Genomic DNA, 18,579 nt, shown 5'->3' with positions numbered 1-18,579 from the left:
TGCAGCTTTTATCAGTATTGTAGATCAGACTGAGTTACAGGTGTGCAGAGAATGGAGGCATCTGTATTGTATGAAGTATTCTTGTTTATTGTAACCCCAGATTTTCTATGAGATAGAAAAAGAAGCTGAATTAATTTTTAATTGCTGGACATTCAAACCTCTAATTTTAATATTTTCATGCATGAAATGCTCAGGGTTGTACAGCTGTGGGAACTGATTTCCTGATCTGCCCCAAAGGGTGGATATTATATGTTCACTGGAATAAACATACAGCAGAACACTCGGCATGACAAAGCCAGGGGCAGAGCTCAAACTCCCTCCTCTTACAAAAAGCAAGAGCAGCACACCTTTCAGCTAAATACAGGATAACCTTTTGGGCATGCTTTACATGACTTCAGCTCTTCTTTATCATTCTAGAATGCTTCTTCTGAAAAAAAAAAAAATCAGTTTGTTTTTTTTTTTTTTTTTTGGAGAGGACCTGTCTGCACTAAATGGTAAGGGATTAATTAGTATCTTCAGCTTTTAAAGGGAAACAACTGTTCTTGTGTATTTTCCAGGAAATCCATCTTTATTAAGATTTTGATACTGCATATTTCCAGCCACTTAACACTGATTTAAATTGCTGGGCTTTGAAAGAGTGAATAATTCCCACTGATCTCAATGGAAACTTGAATTGATCAGTGATGATTGCTCCCAAAGATCCTATTCCCCATTGTATCCCAGAATGCCCAGAAATGAACTATACCAAACTGACTCATTCAGTGTGGCTCTAGAATACTAGTGCTATACATAGAGAAATACATGGACCTGAGATAGGGGCCTTTATCACCATATTTTAAGCATTCATAAATGCTTACAGAAAGACTCTTCAGAAAGCACCAAAGTAAAGTCAGTAGTTCAAGCAACAATCTCCTTTGAAAATCAGTGCAATTTCCTTTAACTGAGGGTTTTAGTGTGCTTTTCTTGCCTGTGTAATTTGCTGCAAATTGCCATTTAAGTATTTTCCCTTTCCCTTCCTTCAGAATGCTTTAGTAGCAGACATAGGTAATGACTGAAGGGAGGTGAGGAATAACACAGATTTTTTTTTCTCCTTTCTTTTCAAAATAATACATATTACATATAATAATTAAGTATGTTACTGTGCTGCCAGGTTGGTATGCTCTAATTTTATCCACTGACAGTCTGGATTTCCTTTCAAACTTGAAGGATAATTTATTTTTTTATCTCTTTCAGGGCATTATTGAGACTGGTAGAACAATGAAAGCTCTGGTTTCAAAAATAAAAGACAAGAAACCAAGGATGGTAAAAGGTATGTTGTAAGGTGTAAGGATAAAGCCCCTAACTAACATATTCAAATCCTTTGGGTGAATAGTCAGTGTATGCTGACAGATGCTTGTTTTGCTTGAAGTTTGGAGTGGGAGGAAGCAAATGCAGGAAGTAATCCTTATCCAGCTGCTGAAAAATTGGGAATTTTACCTGTGCACTACCATCTTCACTGCTCAAATTAATAAAAAAAGTTTTATGGCTCTTTCCATGTAGTCCATAAAGTCTGATGCATTCCCTGTTTCTTACTTTATGTTTGAAGGAAATTCATCTCTTTCCATAGGTTTTCTAACACCACCTCAGTTGCCTCAATACTAGAATGACAACACTCTGAAGATTTCTTAATACCCTCAACCGTAGAGGTTTCCAGAATCTAAGAGTTTGTCAGCACTGGGAAGACGATTTCAAGTAGCATTCTACATCTGCTTTTAGTAGATCTCTAAAGAAATTTTGTGGAATATCCCTGTGTCTGTCAGGTAACCACAATGCTTTATAAATACCATTGCTTTAAGCATCAGTTATTCAGACAGTCCTTCTAGTGACTGTCCAGGAGGTTCTCAGTTTCTTCTGAAGTGCTCAGGCAAAGCAAGAATAGATGTAATTTTGCAGGAGAAATTGTCCTTTTCTCCCTCCCTCCCCACTAAAATCATTACCAGCCACTTGGATATGCTTCCCCCTGTGTGCTATTCTATGTCCATTGCTGCATGGAAGGGCAAAGATCTGAGACACAGCATTGAAGGGAATTGAATACAAAGTTGAGCCACTCAGACAGAAAGATCAGAGCCTTTGCTTCTCCCTCCGCTACAAGGCTGAACACTACTTCTTTCTGTGCAATAATCTCACTGTTTTAATTTAAGTGCATAATTTTAGATGCTTATGGGGAAGTGTGGCAGAATGGAAGTCAGAGCTTAGAGCAAGGCATTTTAAAAACCAACCTTCTCTGCTCTGCCTTACAGCCTGCTCGTTCAAAGGACATGTCAGAGTCCAGGTAACAGACCAGACTGTAAGTATCATGTTTTTCTCAGGATTTTTTCCCTATATTTTCCAAAACAGTCCTGCAATTTCACTTCAGGCAGCACATTTGACAACTGGCACATAAGTTTCATGAAGGCCAAGAGAAATGGGGAGAAACTACATGAAAAGCTAATGACCAGCTATGCTATCCTGAGACCTCATGACCACCTTGTTCTTTTCCCCTGGTTGGCCTGAGTGCAGGTTTAGCTATTTGATATACAAATTTAACTATTTAGATAGCAAAAACAGATCAAACCTTAACTGTGTTTTGCTTTGCTTTGATCCTAGAGGGCATTTGTTTTGACTCCACATTATTAAACTTGCCTTGTTTCCAAACTGAAAAGTCCTACTGAATCACAGTCCTACTGAATCACACTAATGACTACTTCAGAGATTTAAATTGAGCTGGTAATGCAATATAGGTGCATAAAAAATGTTTGTGCTTCACCTTTTCATAATTCTACTCCACAAGTCTCATGGCTCAGCCATGCTGCAGGACATTCTGACCTCCCAGGATTGGTGAGCAGTGTACAATCTGCGGCCCTATCTGAAAATAAAATAACTTGTAATTTGACTTGAATTGGATATTTGTCTGTCTTAGCTCAATCCTATGTTGCTCCTCTGTCACCAAGTCTTTAAAGTGGCTGTGCAGGCACTCTGTGTGAAGGTTTTCCACACACTTGTGGATAACATGGCTGTAAGATCTCTCTTCCCTTATTCCATTACAGCTTCCTTAGGCTGCACAGAGTAGTAGACTTAGAAACATCAGAAATTAATAGGGTTGGTCTTTTTTCCCTCCTTTGTTTTCAAAAGTACTTACTTAATTCTGGTTAACTCGGAAAGTTTTTCATTTCTAAGTCTTTCTACTAAGGCAAACCAGTTCTGCTGAAGACACAATCAATCTGTGCTATTGCTCAGTAGCATGAAGGTGTATGCAGTAATTTAACAAACCTAAGTTCTTTATAATATATAAACCTATATATTACAGATAAACTTGGAAAGAATATTAAAATCTCGAGTTTACTGCAAGGAAACTTGCAACAGTTATGGTTCTAGTGTTTTTTTATTACAATGCTGGGAATAAAACTGAAAATCAGTCTTGCATTTCATTTGAAGGTAGAGGTTGATAAATATTGTAGGTTGGTTTTTTTTTTCCTTTTAGCACATCTGTGTTCTGAAAGAGAATGCCAAAGAGAAATATAGGATGTGATAATGTCAGTCTTCTGGAGCACTAATTCCTGGCTACTGATTAGGTGATAAACCATTACACCAGGAAATGACTTCTGCTCCGTGTGTGTCCCTAAGAACCAGAAGCTACACGTTACTGCCCAGCACCTGCAGCTGGCTGATTCCCACTTGTTCTGTGCGCTGAACACCAACTGTTGAGACCCTGGGTTTTTCCCGTTGTGAAGGAGCAGCCCGGAGCTGGGGGCAAGGGTCTGGCGACATCGAGCGCTGCCACCGCGCACGTCACCTTCCGGGCCCCGGAGCGGGTTCCAGGGCTGGAACGAGCGGGGTCCGAGGCCCGCCCGGCGTCCCCGGCCCCGGCCCGGCCACGACAATCGGGGGCCGCGGCTGCCCGGGAACCGCGGGCGCGGCCACCGCGGCTGTGACGGCGCTGCCGCCTCAGGTGCCCGCGGCTGTGACGGCGCTGCCGCCTCAGGTGCCCGCGGCTGTGACGGCGCTGCCGCCTCAGGTGCCACAGAGCGCGCTCCGGGCTGCTTGTTCCCAGCCTGGGGCTCGTGAAGCGGCTTCAGTCAGCGATTCGCCAAGGGACTTGTGCACAGAGATTGTCCCTGCGAGCGAGTCCTGAACGCGCGAAGCATTGATCTCTACGACTAAGGAGTCCTGAACCCGCAGAGCATTAGTCTTTGCAGGGTGTACTGAATTTCGTTTGAAGGTAAAGATTGACTGAAGTTGTACTTTTTGGTTTTGTCACATCGGTGCTCTGAAAGAGAATTCCAAAGGGAAGTACAGGATGTGATAATGCCAGTCTTCTGGCGCAGCAGTTCAGTGGCATGTCCAGCTGAGTGGATGCACTGTATGGTCGACTGATGGTGCTTTTTTTTTTCCACTGAAGAAGTGCAGAATTTCCTATATATACTAGTCTATACCTTTTTTCTATAGCGATTACTTAAACTACTTAAAGGTGAATGAGTTCTGTTCAAGTTTCAGTGGGTTGTTATGATCTAGTTACTAAAATTATTAGGGAGATGCCCCTGAATTAAGGTGCAAACAAGACCATATGCCAAAGTTAGTAGTCTGGATTTTATGTAACAGTAAATGTGAGGAAGAGAGAGAGAGAGATAGAGAAGGGGGTTGGGGAGGGGGAGAGAAATAGAGAGTGACAGATTAGGTAGAAAGTATCACCATTGCATGGATCTCACTGGCATACCATTAAATCCTCTTCTGGTCCTCTCTGTGGTGAGGTCTGGCAAAATGTAAGACTCCAAAGGATTAATGCAGATTTGGGCAAGGTGGGACTGCCCAGGTAGCTCCCTGGGGTAGGGCAAGTTGGACTCTATCTCTTGCTACTTTCAAAGAATATAAAATCTTTAGCACCAGTATATCCTTTTGAGTCTGCCATGAATTGGGTTGTGGATTTTCAGATCTGTTGTGTTACTTTGCATGCCCTGCAGTCGTCTGGTGCAAGGCCTCAGGAATGGCTGTGGGGGCACTTTGGAGGTCTTTGATGGGTTGTGACACCCCCTCAGCTGCCCCTCATGGGAATGTCCCCTGGATGTGGCCTTCTGGGGCTGGGGGCTTTTAGAGCTGAGCCAGTTTGTCTCAGGGAGGATGGGTGTCCACTGCCCCTTAGCAGAGGTTGTGCCACACGCCCAGAATTTCCTCCTCCCCCCTCTGTTGATGGGAGGTTTGAGTGCAAACCTGGCCTCAGCAGACGAGTCTGTGGCTATGACTTCCCCAGCATGAAGGCAGACAGAGCTGATTTTCAGGACAGCTGCTGGGTTTGGCTTTGTTGTGGATACATTTTTCTCCCTTAGTCTTCTTTACTTTTCCCCAGACCTGAGAGAACAGGACAATAGTGTCACCTTTATCTTGCCTCAAGTTCCCTTAGGTGGCTTAACTCACAGTCCCAAGTTCAGTCAGGAGGCATTTTCAGGGAGAGGTGGGCTTCAGTGGTCACAACTTCTTTATTCAGTTTTGTCAGAATGGGCAAAAAGTCCTTCCTAACAATATTTAAGCCATTAGCCATAACATTCCAGTCTCTCACAAGTCCTGTGAGGAGCAGCTGAGAGAGCAGGGGTCATTTAGCCTAAAGAAGAGGAGGTCCACTCAAGCTATTTTTAAGTAATATTTAAGCTATAGCTTTCTCTGTTCAAACTATTATTAATGTTCAGCTATTTAGCTCCAGGTTTCAGTATGATCCATCTTTGAATTGCACAAAGTAGCCAGATAGGTCAAATAAAGTCCAACTAGAGGCCTAAAAACATTAGCTACTTATGCCAAACAAGCACTCAACTACTTTCAAATAATATAAAATTTTTAGCACCAGTATATGCCTTGAATCTGCCATGAATTGGGTTCTGGATTTTCAGAGTTCCATTGTTGCTCTTTACAGTTTTGTTGAGGCATTGTCGCTCATCTGCGACATCATCCCTTTAAAATGGAGTCTGGGTTGCCAAAGACACCAACACCTCGTCTTTTGTCCCGGGAAATGCTGAAATCTTTTACTGTAAGTACCCACTGGAAACTCTGCTGGTGTCCCTGCTCTCCCTGCCCCTGTTGTCCAGCAGTGCTGTGAGCTGCAGAGCCCCTCCCCAGCCCTTTGTGCCGTGCTCCTGCTGCTGGGGCTGTCCTGGTGCAGTAGGGAACACTGTGGGATGTGTCAGGGACAGCTCAGTGCCTTGCCTGGCTGTGCCAGCTGAGCCAAGTGAAACCAATGTACAGCTGAAGCCCTGAGCATGTGTTCTGTCCCTTTCCCTTTGCCAATGCAATTCCTTCTGTCAGGCTGGGCACTCACCTGTGCTGCTCTGACCAAGCTGCCCTTGGGCACCTGGGCATGTGAGGGGGAAAGCTCAAACTCTGCCCCAAGCCTTGAGAGCCACGGCTGGTCCCAGCTGGAAGAGCTTCCAAAGCAGCTGTTCTCTCCCAGCTGCTGGGTGGGCACAGATGCAGCCCTGCAGGCAGCACTGGAGCCAGGGCCACAAAGGTCCCTTGCTGTCTGCAGCTCACTTGACTGAAGATGCCCCACTGCTGAGGCTCTGCCAAGGACATCCCTCTGTTTTCTTCTGTGGAGGGCTCTGTCAGCCCAGACAGAGAAAACAATTAACAGGGAGAACTAAAACCTGGACACATTCCTGTGCACCTCACTCTAGGTACAACTTTGTTTTCTTGCATCTCTTGGACTCAGCCAGCAGCGATATCTCCTTGCTGTGAGTTCTGAGTGTTGTGCAGGGCTGGAGTTCAGGCAGCTCTGAGAGCTCCTCCCCATTCTCTGGAAAGGTCACTGCCTCAATCCAATGAAACATAAGAGGAAACAAATGCCCAAAGAGCAGAATCCCCAACCATGTCCCATCCAGTCACAGAGAAGCTCATGGGACACAGCCATGTGGCTGGAAGTATGTGTATTCCACTCTGTCTTATTAATTGACTGATACTAAGTATTTCAGCAGGAGACTTCCAGGGCTTCCAGAACTGTGCTAGTGGCTGTGATCACAAATTATTCATCAGTGCCACTTGTTCAAGAAAAGTCTTTCTGAACAAGCACATCTCTGAGGCTCTAGCTGGTTTATTTTTGCCTTTCAGCTGCTTCCCTCTAAGTTCCTGAGGGAGAAGTTTCTCAGCACGAAGACGGAGGCCAGCCCTGGGAAGAATATTCTGCCCAGAATTGGCCCGTTTCTAGACAGGAGTGAGACTCGTCGAAAGGTAGCCTTTTCCTGCTCTTTTCCTTTCTGTTTAACAGGAAGTTTGAAGAGGGTGTGTGCTTGTGACAGGCTTGCCTCCAGCAAAATACCTCAGTGTCCAGGTCCTGCTGTCATTGCAAACTGCTGGGAGTGGTGGACTGGGAGTCCTGATCTGCACTAAGCAGCACAAATAACCTCAGCTGAAGCTGCTGGGGTGTGCTGGAGCGTAGCTGCCATTGCTAACAGGGGGAAGGCTGGAGACACAAAGGCACAACATTGCCAAGTGCCATTCTCCTGCTGAAGGAGCCACCTCTTGCTTTGGTGTGGTCACCATTAAATGCTTGGGGTCATGGGATTCCCTCCAGAGTGCCAGCGTTGGCCTTTGAAGGCCGAGGACCTGCAGGAATTACTTCAGATTTAACAAAATGAATTAATCGCATTAATATTTGAGTTGGAACAATGTGCTGGGACCTGGACGGGGTATTGGATTTTGCAGGCTGCCAGATGTACAGGGGACTGGCCCTGGGCAGAGGGGAATGGATGTGCTTTATCTGGATCAGTGCCTACTTAGAGTTGTGTTTAAAGCTGCTTTTCTGGCAGGACTGGCTCAGTAGAAAGCACAGTCCAAAGGGGTAGGTGACCGAGGTGGGCTGTTGAGCAGGAAATTGGCAGCAAGAGACACAGAACACAATCCAGGTTAAGGATTGCCCTGGAGAGGGGCCTTGGGAACACCTCAGGGAAAGGCACAGCTAAGGGACAGTGTGCTGCAGCCACTCCCTTCAGCAGACTGTGTCTGCTGGGAAGTCACAGAGGAGACCTGCTTGCGTCTCTGCAGTGACAGCAGTGTGGCTGGAGAAGGCAGACAAAGCAGGGCAGAGTTTTCTCCAAGCAATGTCTCTGCTCCAGAAGCATTTGCTGTTGTTGCCTCATCATTCCAGATGTGCCTCTACAATGGCATTAAATAAGATAGCAATAATTACTAGAAAGCACCCATTTAAAACACATGGAAAAAGGAGATAGCAACTCTACTTTTACCCAAGTCACTGAGAAAATAACTGAACCTTGTCCTCATTCAGCATTCACCTCACTTGTCTTTTTATTTTTGCCTTTCCCTCTGTTTGAAACGCACTAATTTTTAAGTACAATGAAAGGGGACAAAATCATCGAAGCAAAAGAAAATGGTTTATTAGTAACGATTCAGCTGAGCCGGGCGTGTCTCCCTCCCCGAGAGCCAAGCACACACACACACCCTCCGAGAAAATGGCAATCTTTGTATCCCCTTTGTACCCGTCTGGGGCGGCCCCTGTGCCCTTTGCCATTGGATGGGTACTCAGGAGCTTCCATTCTCTACTGACCACCAACTTTTCTGTCCCCTCCCCTCTCGTCCTCCTTCCTTTTGGTCAGGTCTTCAACCCCGTCCCTCTCACTGCGACACTCAACAAACCAACCTGAACAAATCCAAACCACAAACAACACACAGAACCAACAAATTCCATTCTTTTGCTTCATAACCTTTTGGCTTCAGCCAAATGTCACCTCATCTCTCACACCTCCTAGTCTAGTACTGTATTCTTCTTACTGATGTCTAAGTTCTAGAGCAAAAAAGGTATTTGCAGTTGTGTGGGCCTCGGTTTCCCTGTCTCAGAGTAAAGGACAAACCAAAATTGTTTCCCATGGAGTCTCCTGCAAATTCATGGGTTTTACTTACTCCAGGAGTGCTCAATCAGTGCCCCAGAGCTCTGTGACCACATGGGCGCAGGGCTGTGCCTAAAATAAGTGCTGCCTGGCATTCTGGAGAAAGAAACCTGGAGGAATCCATGCCAAAAGAGCAGCTTGGCTTGAGCCTGCTCTGTGTGGCCCAGCAGCTCTGAATCAGCTCAGAGCAGAGGTGGGTGAGCCACTGTTTGCCCAGTGTGGGCTGGGCAGACGTGCTCACCCAGAGTCTGTACTTCACTGGGGATCAGTGGAAGGGATCCTTCATGAACCTTCCTCCCAGCAGCTGAAGCTCTCCCTGCTCTCTCTCCTCTCCAGCTGTCGTTAGCTGCCCAGAAACAGAGCTCGTTTCAGGTTTCCCCACCAGAGCTGGTATTTCAGAACATCGTCGCTCATGAGGTTTATGAGATGGCGCTGTCTCTCATTAATAAGAACAAGGTAAGTGCTGGCACCCAGAGCTTTAACACTGTGCTGGAAGAGGAGAGTGCTGTCATTCCCCCAGTGTACAGCAAAGCAAGTTATCTGCTGCAGCACATGCAGAAGAAAATGCCTCAGCACCTTTGTTCTGCAAGATGATGGAAATCTTCCTGTGCTGGGAATTGTCCCCTGCTTTTGGCCATGTGTTGATGGTGTCTATCCCAAAGGAGTTTCCTTCTCTGGAAAGCTCTGCATTGATAAGAATGTTGAGGGCTGTACAGTTCTTACCTGCTCTCATGCTTTGCCTTGAGTCTATACCACACCCTGTGTCTCCTTGGTTAATCTTGGCTCCTGGCAGGAATCTCTGCCTCTCTCAGCCAGTTTGGCTCCCTTTGTGCAGCTCACAGTCAGCTCAGGGGCTGAGCCTTCTGCACTTTATGCTGGAATCACTTCTCATTAATGACATTGGCACTGCAGGAACCGTGTTCTGAAAGAGCCCTGCAATCAGAGTGATGGAGCAGAAGCAGTGAGAGGCCTTTAGGTGCCACTTCAGGCTCCTGCTCAGCTTCATCCGGCTCTGCTCAGCTTTTCCAAAAGCAACACGGTGCTCTGCTTTCCCTTTGGAGAACCACAGCACATCCAAAGCCATGTGCTCCTGGAGGTTTCCACCTTCATATGAAATAATTGTGATTGTTTTGGAGTTTCCCAAGAGAGCTGAGAGGGAAAAGGTTGAAAAAGGTCAGCAGTTGTGTTCCACTGTAAAGAGGACAACTGAGACCATTTGAATTTCAGTCAGGGAAACATTTTTTCAAGTGAGGCTTGTGCCAAGAGTGGGCTGGTGGGAAGGGACAGGAGGGAGGCCAAATCATCTGGTTTAGACTTTTGGAAAGCATTTTGGTGCTCAGGGGTTGATGATATCTGTGTACTAGAAAATGCATGTGTGCTGTGTCTGTGAATCCCAGAGGGCAGAACCTGGCCTGCTGGCTGCAGGCAGGAATGCCCAGCAGCCCAGCTTGCCTGCACAGGCAGCAAGAAGCCCTGGAGAGCCAAGATTGGCTTTAATACTTGGAACCACACTGTCAGTCAGTGCTGGTCATGTTTCTCCAGGCAGAAAATGCCTTTGAAGCCCAGAGTCAATAGGCACAGCCTATCTGTGTTTCTGTCACTTTTGGCAAGCTGATTGCTTTCATGGTTTTATGATTCCTCCTTGCTGCTTTACTGCCCATTTAAATTCTCTTTGTCATCTCCTTGTTTTAGGGATGGTCTTGTTGTGTTCCTTCTTTTGCTTTTCAGATTTGATTTTATTCCCAGTAAGGCCACAGTGTTTGGTCTCCTCTCTTGCTGCTCTGCCTGCCTGACTGTATCCCCACAATGTCCCTACCCAAACCTGATCTGCTAGAAGGGAATTTCTTCCATCCCCCAGGATAATGTGCTGGTTTGCTTTCAGGTAGCACATTCCCCCTCTGGAACACAACTGCATAGCTGTGTGCAGGCAGAAGCCAGCAGGTTTTTTGGCCTTGTTGAATATGCAGATGACTTGGTTCAGGTGCTCTGTCTCCATCCTGCTGGTGCTGAGCTGCTGGGCCCTTCCTTCCCAGCAGGCACTGCCCTACTGGCCCTGGCCACAATGCTGGAGCCAGACAGGAGGGATTCAAGCTCAGCCTTGTGAATGATGTGCCTGTGCCTGCACAGCTGAAAGTGCTTTGGGAAAGGGGCCAGGGAGGGATGTCAGCAGGGCACGGACAGGTCTCCTCTGGTCCTGTTTCCACAAGTGGCAAAATCATCATTTGGTGTCTTTGCTGCAGTTTCCTCAGGTGGTGAAGATCTCCATGGAGAGCTCCCCTTACTTCCAGCTCATGGGCTCCAACGACGCGTACCGTGTCGTGCTGCCGGGCGCCACCGTCCCTGTGCACGTCCGCTTCACCCCCGACGAGAGCAAGGTGAGGCTGCAGGAGCCAAAACGCACAATGATCTCCACAGCCATTGTTCTCCCTGCACTCTGCTCCAGCCCATTGCATGCTGTGAGCTGGGCTCCAGGCCCTGGGCAGGCAGCCTGCAGCCAGTCACACCTTGGCACTGCTGGCAGGCACTGCAGCCAGGCCTGACAGGCTCTGCTTCCCTCCCTGCACATCCCTGAGCATTGCCAGGGGAAGATGCACAGGGAATAGGATGAAAAGGACAGAGGGCTGTTGATAGATGTTCAGCCATCTCTAGGTCCAGTGGAAGGGGTTTCATTATTATGGAAAACAGCAGAGGAACAAAGAGGTCAGGGAGCTTTCCTCCTTCCTGACTGCCAACAGCTTCCCTGCCTCACCTGGGCTGGAGCAAAGATGGTGCTTTTTCAGCCCCTCTGTTCTGCAGCCTTGCAGCTGTGCTGTCCCAGAGCACAGGTGACCATGGCACAGCTGCAGGGCCAGGTACAAGCTGCAGGCAGAGCTGTGAGCCCAGAGCCTGTGGCAGTGACACTGCTGGGGCTCTGTCTTCATGCCTGTCACTGTGCTTGCTCTGTCAGCTGGCACCCATTCCGTGCCAAAGGTGCTTTTGTGGGGAGGTTTGCACAGCAGTGCTGAGGCCCTGGCAAGTCTGATCTCACTGCTGGCATCTGGAGACTTGTTCATACGGAAGGGTTTAGGACATGGCATGGAAGGGAGGAAGCCTTGCAGGGAAACAAAGAGAGGCCCTTTCCAACAGCATCCTGCAGCCTCTTAGCACTGTTCTTCTCCTGACTTGTTGGAGAGGCAAAGTTAGAGGGGAGTTCTGAGCCAACTGATGTTTCTGCACCAGGCCAGAGGTGCAGGATCTCTTTGGGTGCAGCTGTTTTCTCATCTTCCTTTTGCTGCTTAGAGTCAGTTTAACACTTTGTCCTATTCTCAGACAGTGAGAATAGAGAAACCTAAAGAGCAATGTCCTGTGTTCCCTTGCTCCATGTTCCTTAGAAGGGACTTAGGAACTATTTAACATCATTAAAGTTTAGAGTAAAAATTATGGTGGCCTAGGGTAGTTCTCCGTATGACCCAAGTGACACGGGAGCTTAATGCCACAGAGACAGGATTTGCAAAGTGCACTGGTGTCTTTAAAATGTGACATCTTAGTAGAACTTAGTGTTCATTTTAGGGTGCAGTAGGTAAGTTGATGCCCTTGAAGGGTTATAGGAAATGGTTTTTCTTCTGCCATGGGGATGGCACTACATGTCCTGTGCTCTTTTCCTGCAGGATTATTGCCACGAGTTCATCTGCGTCACTGCCAGGGAAAGGATAGTTGTGCCACTTCGGGCCACTGGTGCCCGAGTTGTGCTGGACCTCCCTGCCCAGCTGGACTTCTCAGAGTGTCCAGTCAAGGTCAGCACCCAGAAGACTCTGCTGATCTGCAACACTGGTAACCTGGAAGCTCATTACCAGCTGAGCACCCAGAGGTGAGGCAGCTCATCTGTCCTTGTGCAAAGGATATCACCTTTGGGTGAGAGCAGAGTTGGGAAGGAGCAGCAAAAGGAGCCAGAGCATTGCAGCTGCTGCCCTGCAGCCTGGCTGGAAGTGAGCAGCATGGATGGCATCTGCTCTTGCTTTCAGTGGCCTTTGAACTTTCTCTGTCCCAGATTTCCTGGAGGCTGCTGGAACATGTTGGTAGCTGGCTTGCACCCTGCTGAGCACCAGCAGCTTCTGAAATGCTTCCTCAGCACTGTCAGCCAAAGAGAGCCATTCTCTGGGACACCACAGGCATGGGGCCTTCCAGTGGTCCTCTCATGAGATGCCCAAATGAGCTGTGCTGCAGGCAGCCAGTGCAGTTCTTGTTACTTAAAGCTGATCTGATTACCCTTGTCAGCTGAGGGCATCAGTCACCTCTTCTGTTCCATGATGAACCTTTGAGAGACAGTTTAAGATTTCAAACAGATGATTTAAATCTCTGAATAAGGTTGTGCCCCTTTCATTGAGATTTCTTTTTAAATACTCCAAAGTTCTTGTGTTTCTGCTGTTTTTTGTTTTTGTTTTGTGTTAAATGTTTGCCAAAAGATCATGAACTCTTCATTGGGAACTTTGATGATGGTCGAGCTCCTCTAATGCCTCTCCATATACCACATGCCCATAGGTACATGCACAGGTGTATAGGAAATAGGAGACATTTAGTGACTATGTGAAAAGCAATTGGGCTGATTTAGAAGATAAAAGTATATCTTTTGCTGGAGGGGACCTCTGGAAATCATCTGAGCACACACACTGCTCAAAGTAAGACCAGTGTCTGGGGATTGCAAGGTGCCATTGGGAGATCTGGACCTGTCTTTAGATGCCACACAAGGAAACAAACATACCAATGGACCTAGTTAAAAAGCAGAAGAAAACAGCCTATTAAAACCCCCTCCATCCCTTATCTTTTCTGCCTGTCAAGTGCAGTAGTGATTCATTGAGAGGATGGATCTAAGAGGATGAGAACTATCTTAAGGAACAGCTCACAATTATCAGATAAAAGGCCAAAATTTAGCTTGCTGGCCCCATCTCTTGGCAGTCGCTTTCATTTGGTTCTTACAGTGTCAGGGATGTCTCCTTCACAGCTCTTCTATCTGTGGGCTCAGGGAACAGCTTAGTGATGTTGGCTGAAATTCAGAGGAGTTAAGTTCAGTTAAGTCCTGCTACAGCAGGAACAGAGGAGTCTGGTGAGGGATGCAGGAGATGCAGGGGCTGATTTGCATTCAGTTTTTCAGTCCTGACAACTGAGTCCTGGACTTGGCTGGATCCTCTTCTCCTGATAATTTGAAAATATGAAGATACCTTCTTTCTCAGGCAACCCCTGAAGTCACCCCCAGAAATGTTATTCCCATCCTGCCATCTGAGGGCAGGAGCATGGGAACATATAACATGGAGCAGCAGTGGGAAGGGAATGGAATGGAAGGTAGTGCTGAAGCCTGGCCAGGGATTCCCCTAAGTGGCAGCTTCTCTGTTCTGATGAAATTTCTGGCAGAAGACTAAGAGAAGAATGCTGTGCCTTGCCCCCAGCAGGCCCTGATCCCCCCAAGCCCCAGCAGGGACCTGCAGCAGTGCTGGCATCAGCCCTGGGGCAGATGCAGGAGCCCGTGCACTGATCTGGCTCTGGGGCTGCTGGGGCCTTGTCTTTCCTCCCCTCCCTCCAAAGTCTCACGCCCAGCACATGAACATTGCTGGCCCAAGGCTTCTCCATCAGCCAGTGATGGTCTCACCAGTGGGAATGGGAACAGCTCAGCCCATCACTGCAGCAAGAGGTCCTGAATGAGCAGAACCTGAAGCAAGTTCATCAGCTGTCACTGCTGACATGAACAAAGTTCAGCTTGCCAGATGCTCTCTTTGTTTTTGTGTGTGATGCATTCATCACCAAACTCCCCAGAAGACACTTTTAGTGACAGATTGACCAGCAGCAAAGCACCAAGGCCAGGGCTGTAGAAGAGCACAAAGCCCAGCAGCTGCTGGGCACAAGCACATTTCCCCTGAGCATCAAAGCACAGTCTTGTGCTTGTCAGGCAAGAGCTCTTTACCTGGTGGCCAATCCTCATTGCTCCTGTTAAATCCAAAGTGCAGCAACACATCTGCATAATTATTTCCAACACATTGCACAGAGTTTCTCTGCTGGGCCAAGCAAACAATTACCAGCCTGCATGACAGCCCAGAGTCCCAGACTACATTGCTGGTAAACACACAGAAACCTTCTGTTCTGCTTCCTTGATGTGCTCCTGCTCATGGTGCTTCATTTAGCTGGGATTGGATCCCTCAGACTGTAAATGGCATCCTCCTTTTGGGTCTTGTTTCCATGTCACTGTATTGCTCTAATCTGCTGCTGGTGTTGGTGCTTGGCACCAGTTGATGGCAGATGGGAACTGACTCTGTCAGTTTATCATGCCCCTGTAAAACTTTCATACCTTCTCTCTGTGAGTTCTCATGGGCAGCTCCTCACAACACTGACTCCTTTTCTCTTTCTTCCTCATGGCCAGCTGACTCCTTCCTGTCCCTCACAGCACATACTAACCCTTACTGTCCCTACACAACTACCTGACCCTTACTCTTCACAGCACAGCTGAAAAACTCCAACTCTCCTCTCCACCAGCTAATCCACTCTTTTATAACACCCATCCTTATTGCACCATCCTTACTGGACACAGCAGTGACCTATTAAGGGCAAGGCTGTTCTTACTCTTTGGTAATTAGTACAGCTGCAACTCCTCAGGGGTGAGATTGCCTCCTGCACTATCTCTATTCTCTTACAATCCATCCTCCCACAATCTGCACTCTTTTAGAGTTTTGACTGCTCCTTTTCTTAGAGCAGCTTTCATTGAAATGCTGATAAAATGTGCCCTTTTTAGGCTAAATCGGGATGTTTTCAAGGTAAAATAAACCAAAGAACTACACTGCAAATTCAACATTAATTATGCCTTGGTCTTCAAGGAAAAGTTCCTTCTCCCTGTCTGATTCCTAGGCTGTAATTTCACAGGACAGGTAGTGCCTCAACATTTGCATCTCATGAGGTTTATAGGCAGCAGGAAAAGAGAAATTCCTGAGGCAGTCAGTGTCAAGTTCTGCATGCAGATAGCTCTGAACCCTCTCTGTGCTCTTCACAAACCATTCTCTGATGGGATTGCTGGCAGTGGGACCCTTGAGCCTCATTGCAGAGAGCTGGATGCAGAGCATGGGGGACATGAAGTAATTTTATCCCCCAGGATCTTGTGAGGGCTGGATCTCCTCAGCAGTGGCTCAGTGGCTGTTTCTGAGCCTGTCTGTTCTGTCCTCTGCTGCCTGTGCTTGGTTTGCTCCCTGCTTGCCCAAGGGAGCTGCAGTGCAGCAGGAATCTCCTGGCCAGGTGTCCCCCCAGCCCTGATGCCTCTCTTTGTGTTGCAGTCCTTTCTCCGTGGTGCCGACCGCAGGAACTCTGGGTGCTGGTGACACCATGCGGGTGACAGTGACATTTCACCCGCTGACCAACGGGGACCATTGCAGCCTCCTGAGCTGCAACACAGGTGAGTGCTGGGCCCTGCAGGGCACAGGACAGTTCTCCACATGGCTCCCTGCTGTCCCATCCCCTGCATTCCCTCTAGAGGTGCCTCTCTGTTCCAGATTTACCCCAAAGAAAACTGAGAACTCCTTGGTGTTTGGGGAGTTGATAAAACCCCCTCTAACAGGGGATTTTTGGACTCCTGTTCTGCTGGGAGTTGCTGAGTGGAGGAAGGAGGAACCCTAATTCTCCACTACGATGTGGCTATGCCTGGGTGAAGTTTTATTTGATTCCTGGACAATGCTGTATGAGAGGTGTGAGGTTTCCATCAGACTCTCTCCAATGCAATGGATTTCTTGCACACCTCTGTCCCATATGCTGCTTCTCCACTGGCTTGTCACAGACCCTTTTTCTATGTTGCCCTCTACACATAAATGTAGTTTCTGTCTAATAACGGTTTCAGGCCCTCGAGTTCCTGGTCAGTGACAAGTCAAGACAAAGTTTTCGTCATCCCCATTTCCCAGGCTGTTCACGCTGTTGCAAACCTCTCACATCTATCTCCCATTTGATTTCTAGACTGAGGAATCCCATTCAGTCTTCATAAAGAAGCTGCTCTGTACTTATTAATCTTTCCTTTGTCCCTTTTTTATTTAATTTGAAATGCTTGGTTTTTGAGATCAGAACAATATAAAATATTTCAAGACTGTTGTGGCTGTGGGTTTGGAAAGGGAAATGATGATGATTTTCATGTTGTTCATTTTGTAGTGGTTTGTCATATTGCAGAGCCAGGCTGGTTGTGTTTCCTCACCTGTGTCCCCTCATGCTGTGGGCTGTCACTTCACTTGTTCCTCTGGGCCTCCTTTTGCTGCCCACCTGCCCCCAGGCATATTTGCTGGTCAGCAACAAGGGATCCAAGGGATCAGAAGAGACAGGAGTCTCCTGGGATGCCCGGGGAGACCCTGGGCAAGGCAGGGCTGAACAGGGCTGCTCTGAGTGAGTCACCAGAGCACATCTGACAAATCTCCCTGCCCATACCGTCACCTTGGGGCCAAATCTCCACAAACACACTCAGAAATAAGGTGTTTAAGGAGCTGCCCAGGACATCCCCACGCTCTACACACAGAGCTGTCAGGATGTGACAAATGGACTGATCCACAGAATTGCTAACACAGCTAAAAGCTGTGACACCTTCTGTGCCCTGTGGTTTGCTCTGTTCCTTGTGCTTCCATCAGCCAGTGAGCTGAGCAAAGACTCCCCTTTGCTTTGTTCCAGGTGAAGAAAGAATCCACACAAAGCTCCACGGAGAAGCTGTAGATGTCAACATTGGGTTGAGCACAAATTCCGTGGAGGCTGGCAAGACCTTCATCACCATGTCAAGCCACAGAACCCTGTTCATTGAAAACAGGAGTAACATCACAGCCCACTTCCAGTGGAAGGCTTTTCCTACTGAGGAAGATGAGAATGAAGAGAAGAGGAGGTTGGTTTGAAAGATACATTTCAGTGAGATACATGGCCCAAGACTAAAACTGATGTGTGGCCTCAGGGGGGTGTTGGTGCTTTGGAATGGTTTAGGCCAAGTAACCCATGCCTGGCACTGGGGTGTGTGTCCCTGGGCTTCAGGAGCTCAGCACTCAGCATTCCAGTTCCATTTAAACTCCAACCAAGGATGGCATTTTGGGAAGGAAAGGTTGGTTACAATGACTGGATTTCCTCAAGTTCTGATTGGGCTTTTGCCTCTCTAATCTTCTTCCTACATGACCAACATTCTTAAACAATTCCTGAGTTGCTAGCCCCTCTTTCCAAAGGTGATACACCCTCTTTTTTTCCCTTAGTTCTTCAAGAGCTCCTTGCCCATCCAGGCTGGTTGTCTTCCCCATCAGCTTGTCTTTCAGCACACAGGGACAGTTTGTTCCTGTGTCTTCAAGACTTCTTTCTTGAAGTATCTCCATTCTTCCTGGACCCCTTTGTTTTTAAGGGCATTCTCCAAATCAGTCTCTTGAACAGGCCAAAGTCTGCCCTCCAGAAGTCCAGTGTTGAAGTTTTGTTGATTCCCCTCCTTGTTTCACCAAATATTGAGAACTTGATTATTTCACGGTCACTGTATCCCAGACAGTGGTGAACAGATCAAGTTCATTTAGGGAACTAAATTCCCTAATTCTTCATCATTAGGGAATCTCCTGGTGATATCCAGTACCTGGACTCCAGGGAGGTAGCACACTTCCCTGTGGAATGGATCTGGTCAATCTACAGGGCCCTCAGTTCCCCTTAGAAGGGAGTCACCTACTACCACTACCTTTCTTCT

General features: G+C 47.4%; 1 protein-coding gene across 1 annotated transcript in view; it reads left to right on the top strand.

Moving 5' to 3' along the window:
- The first annotated feature begins 1,299 nt into the window (after positions 1 to 1,299).
- LOC136561416 (hydrocephalus-inducing protein-like) overlaps positions 1,300 to 18,579 on the top strand; it is a 74,189-nt gene continuing 56,909 nt past the window's right edge. The window contains exons 1-8 of the mRNA XM_066557712.1: positions 1,300 to 1,309; positions 3,750 to 4,033; positions 9,234 to 9,353; positions 11,138 to 11,272; positions 12,545 to 12,744; positions 16,184 to 16,281; positions 16,515 to 16,537; positions 17,528 to 17,754. Coding sequence (XP_066413809.1) covers positions 1,300 to 1,309; positions 3,750 to 4,033; positions 9,234 to 9,353; positions 11,138 to 11,272; positions 12,545 to 12,744; positions 16,184 to 16,281; positions 16,515 to 16,537; positions 17,528 to 17,754 — 1,097 coding nt within the window. The remainder of the gene's footprint in view (positions 1,310 to 3,749; positions 4,034 to 9,233; positions 9,354 to 11,137; positions 11,273 to 12,544; positions 12,745 to 16,183; positions 16,282 to 16,514; positions 16,538 to 17,527; positions 17,755 to 18,579) is intronic.

This window comes from Molothrus aeneus, chromosome 11, assembly GCF_037042795.1.
Source record: "Molothrus aeneus isolate 106 chromosome 11, BPBGC_Maene_1.0, whole genome shotgun sequence".
In the NCBI taxonomy this organism is placed as follows: Eukaryota; Metazoa; Chordata; class Aves; order Passeriformes; family Icteridae; genus Molothrus; species Molothrus aeneus.
This window is presented reverse-complemented; position numbering and strand designations above follow the sequence as displayed.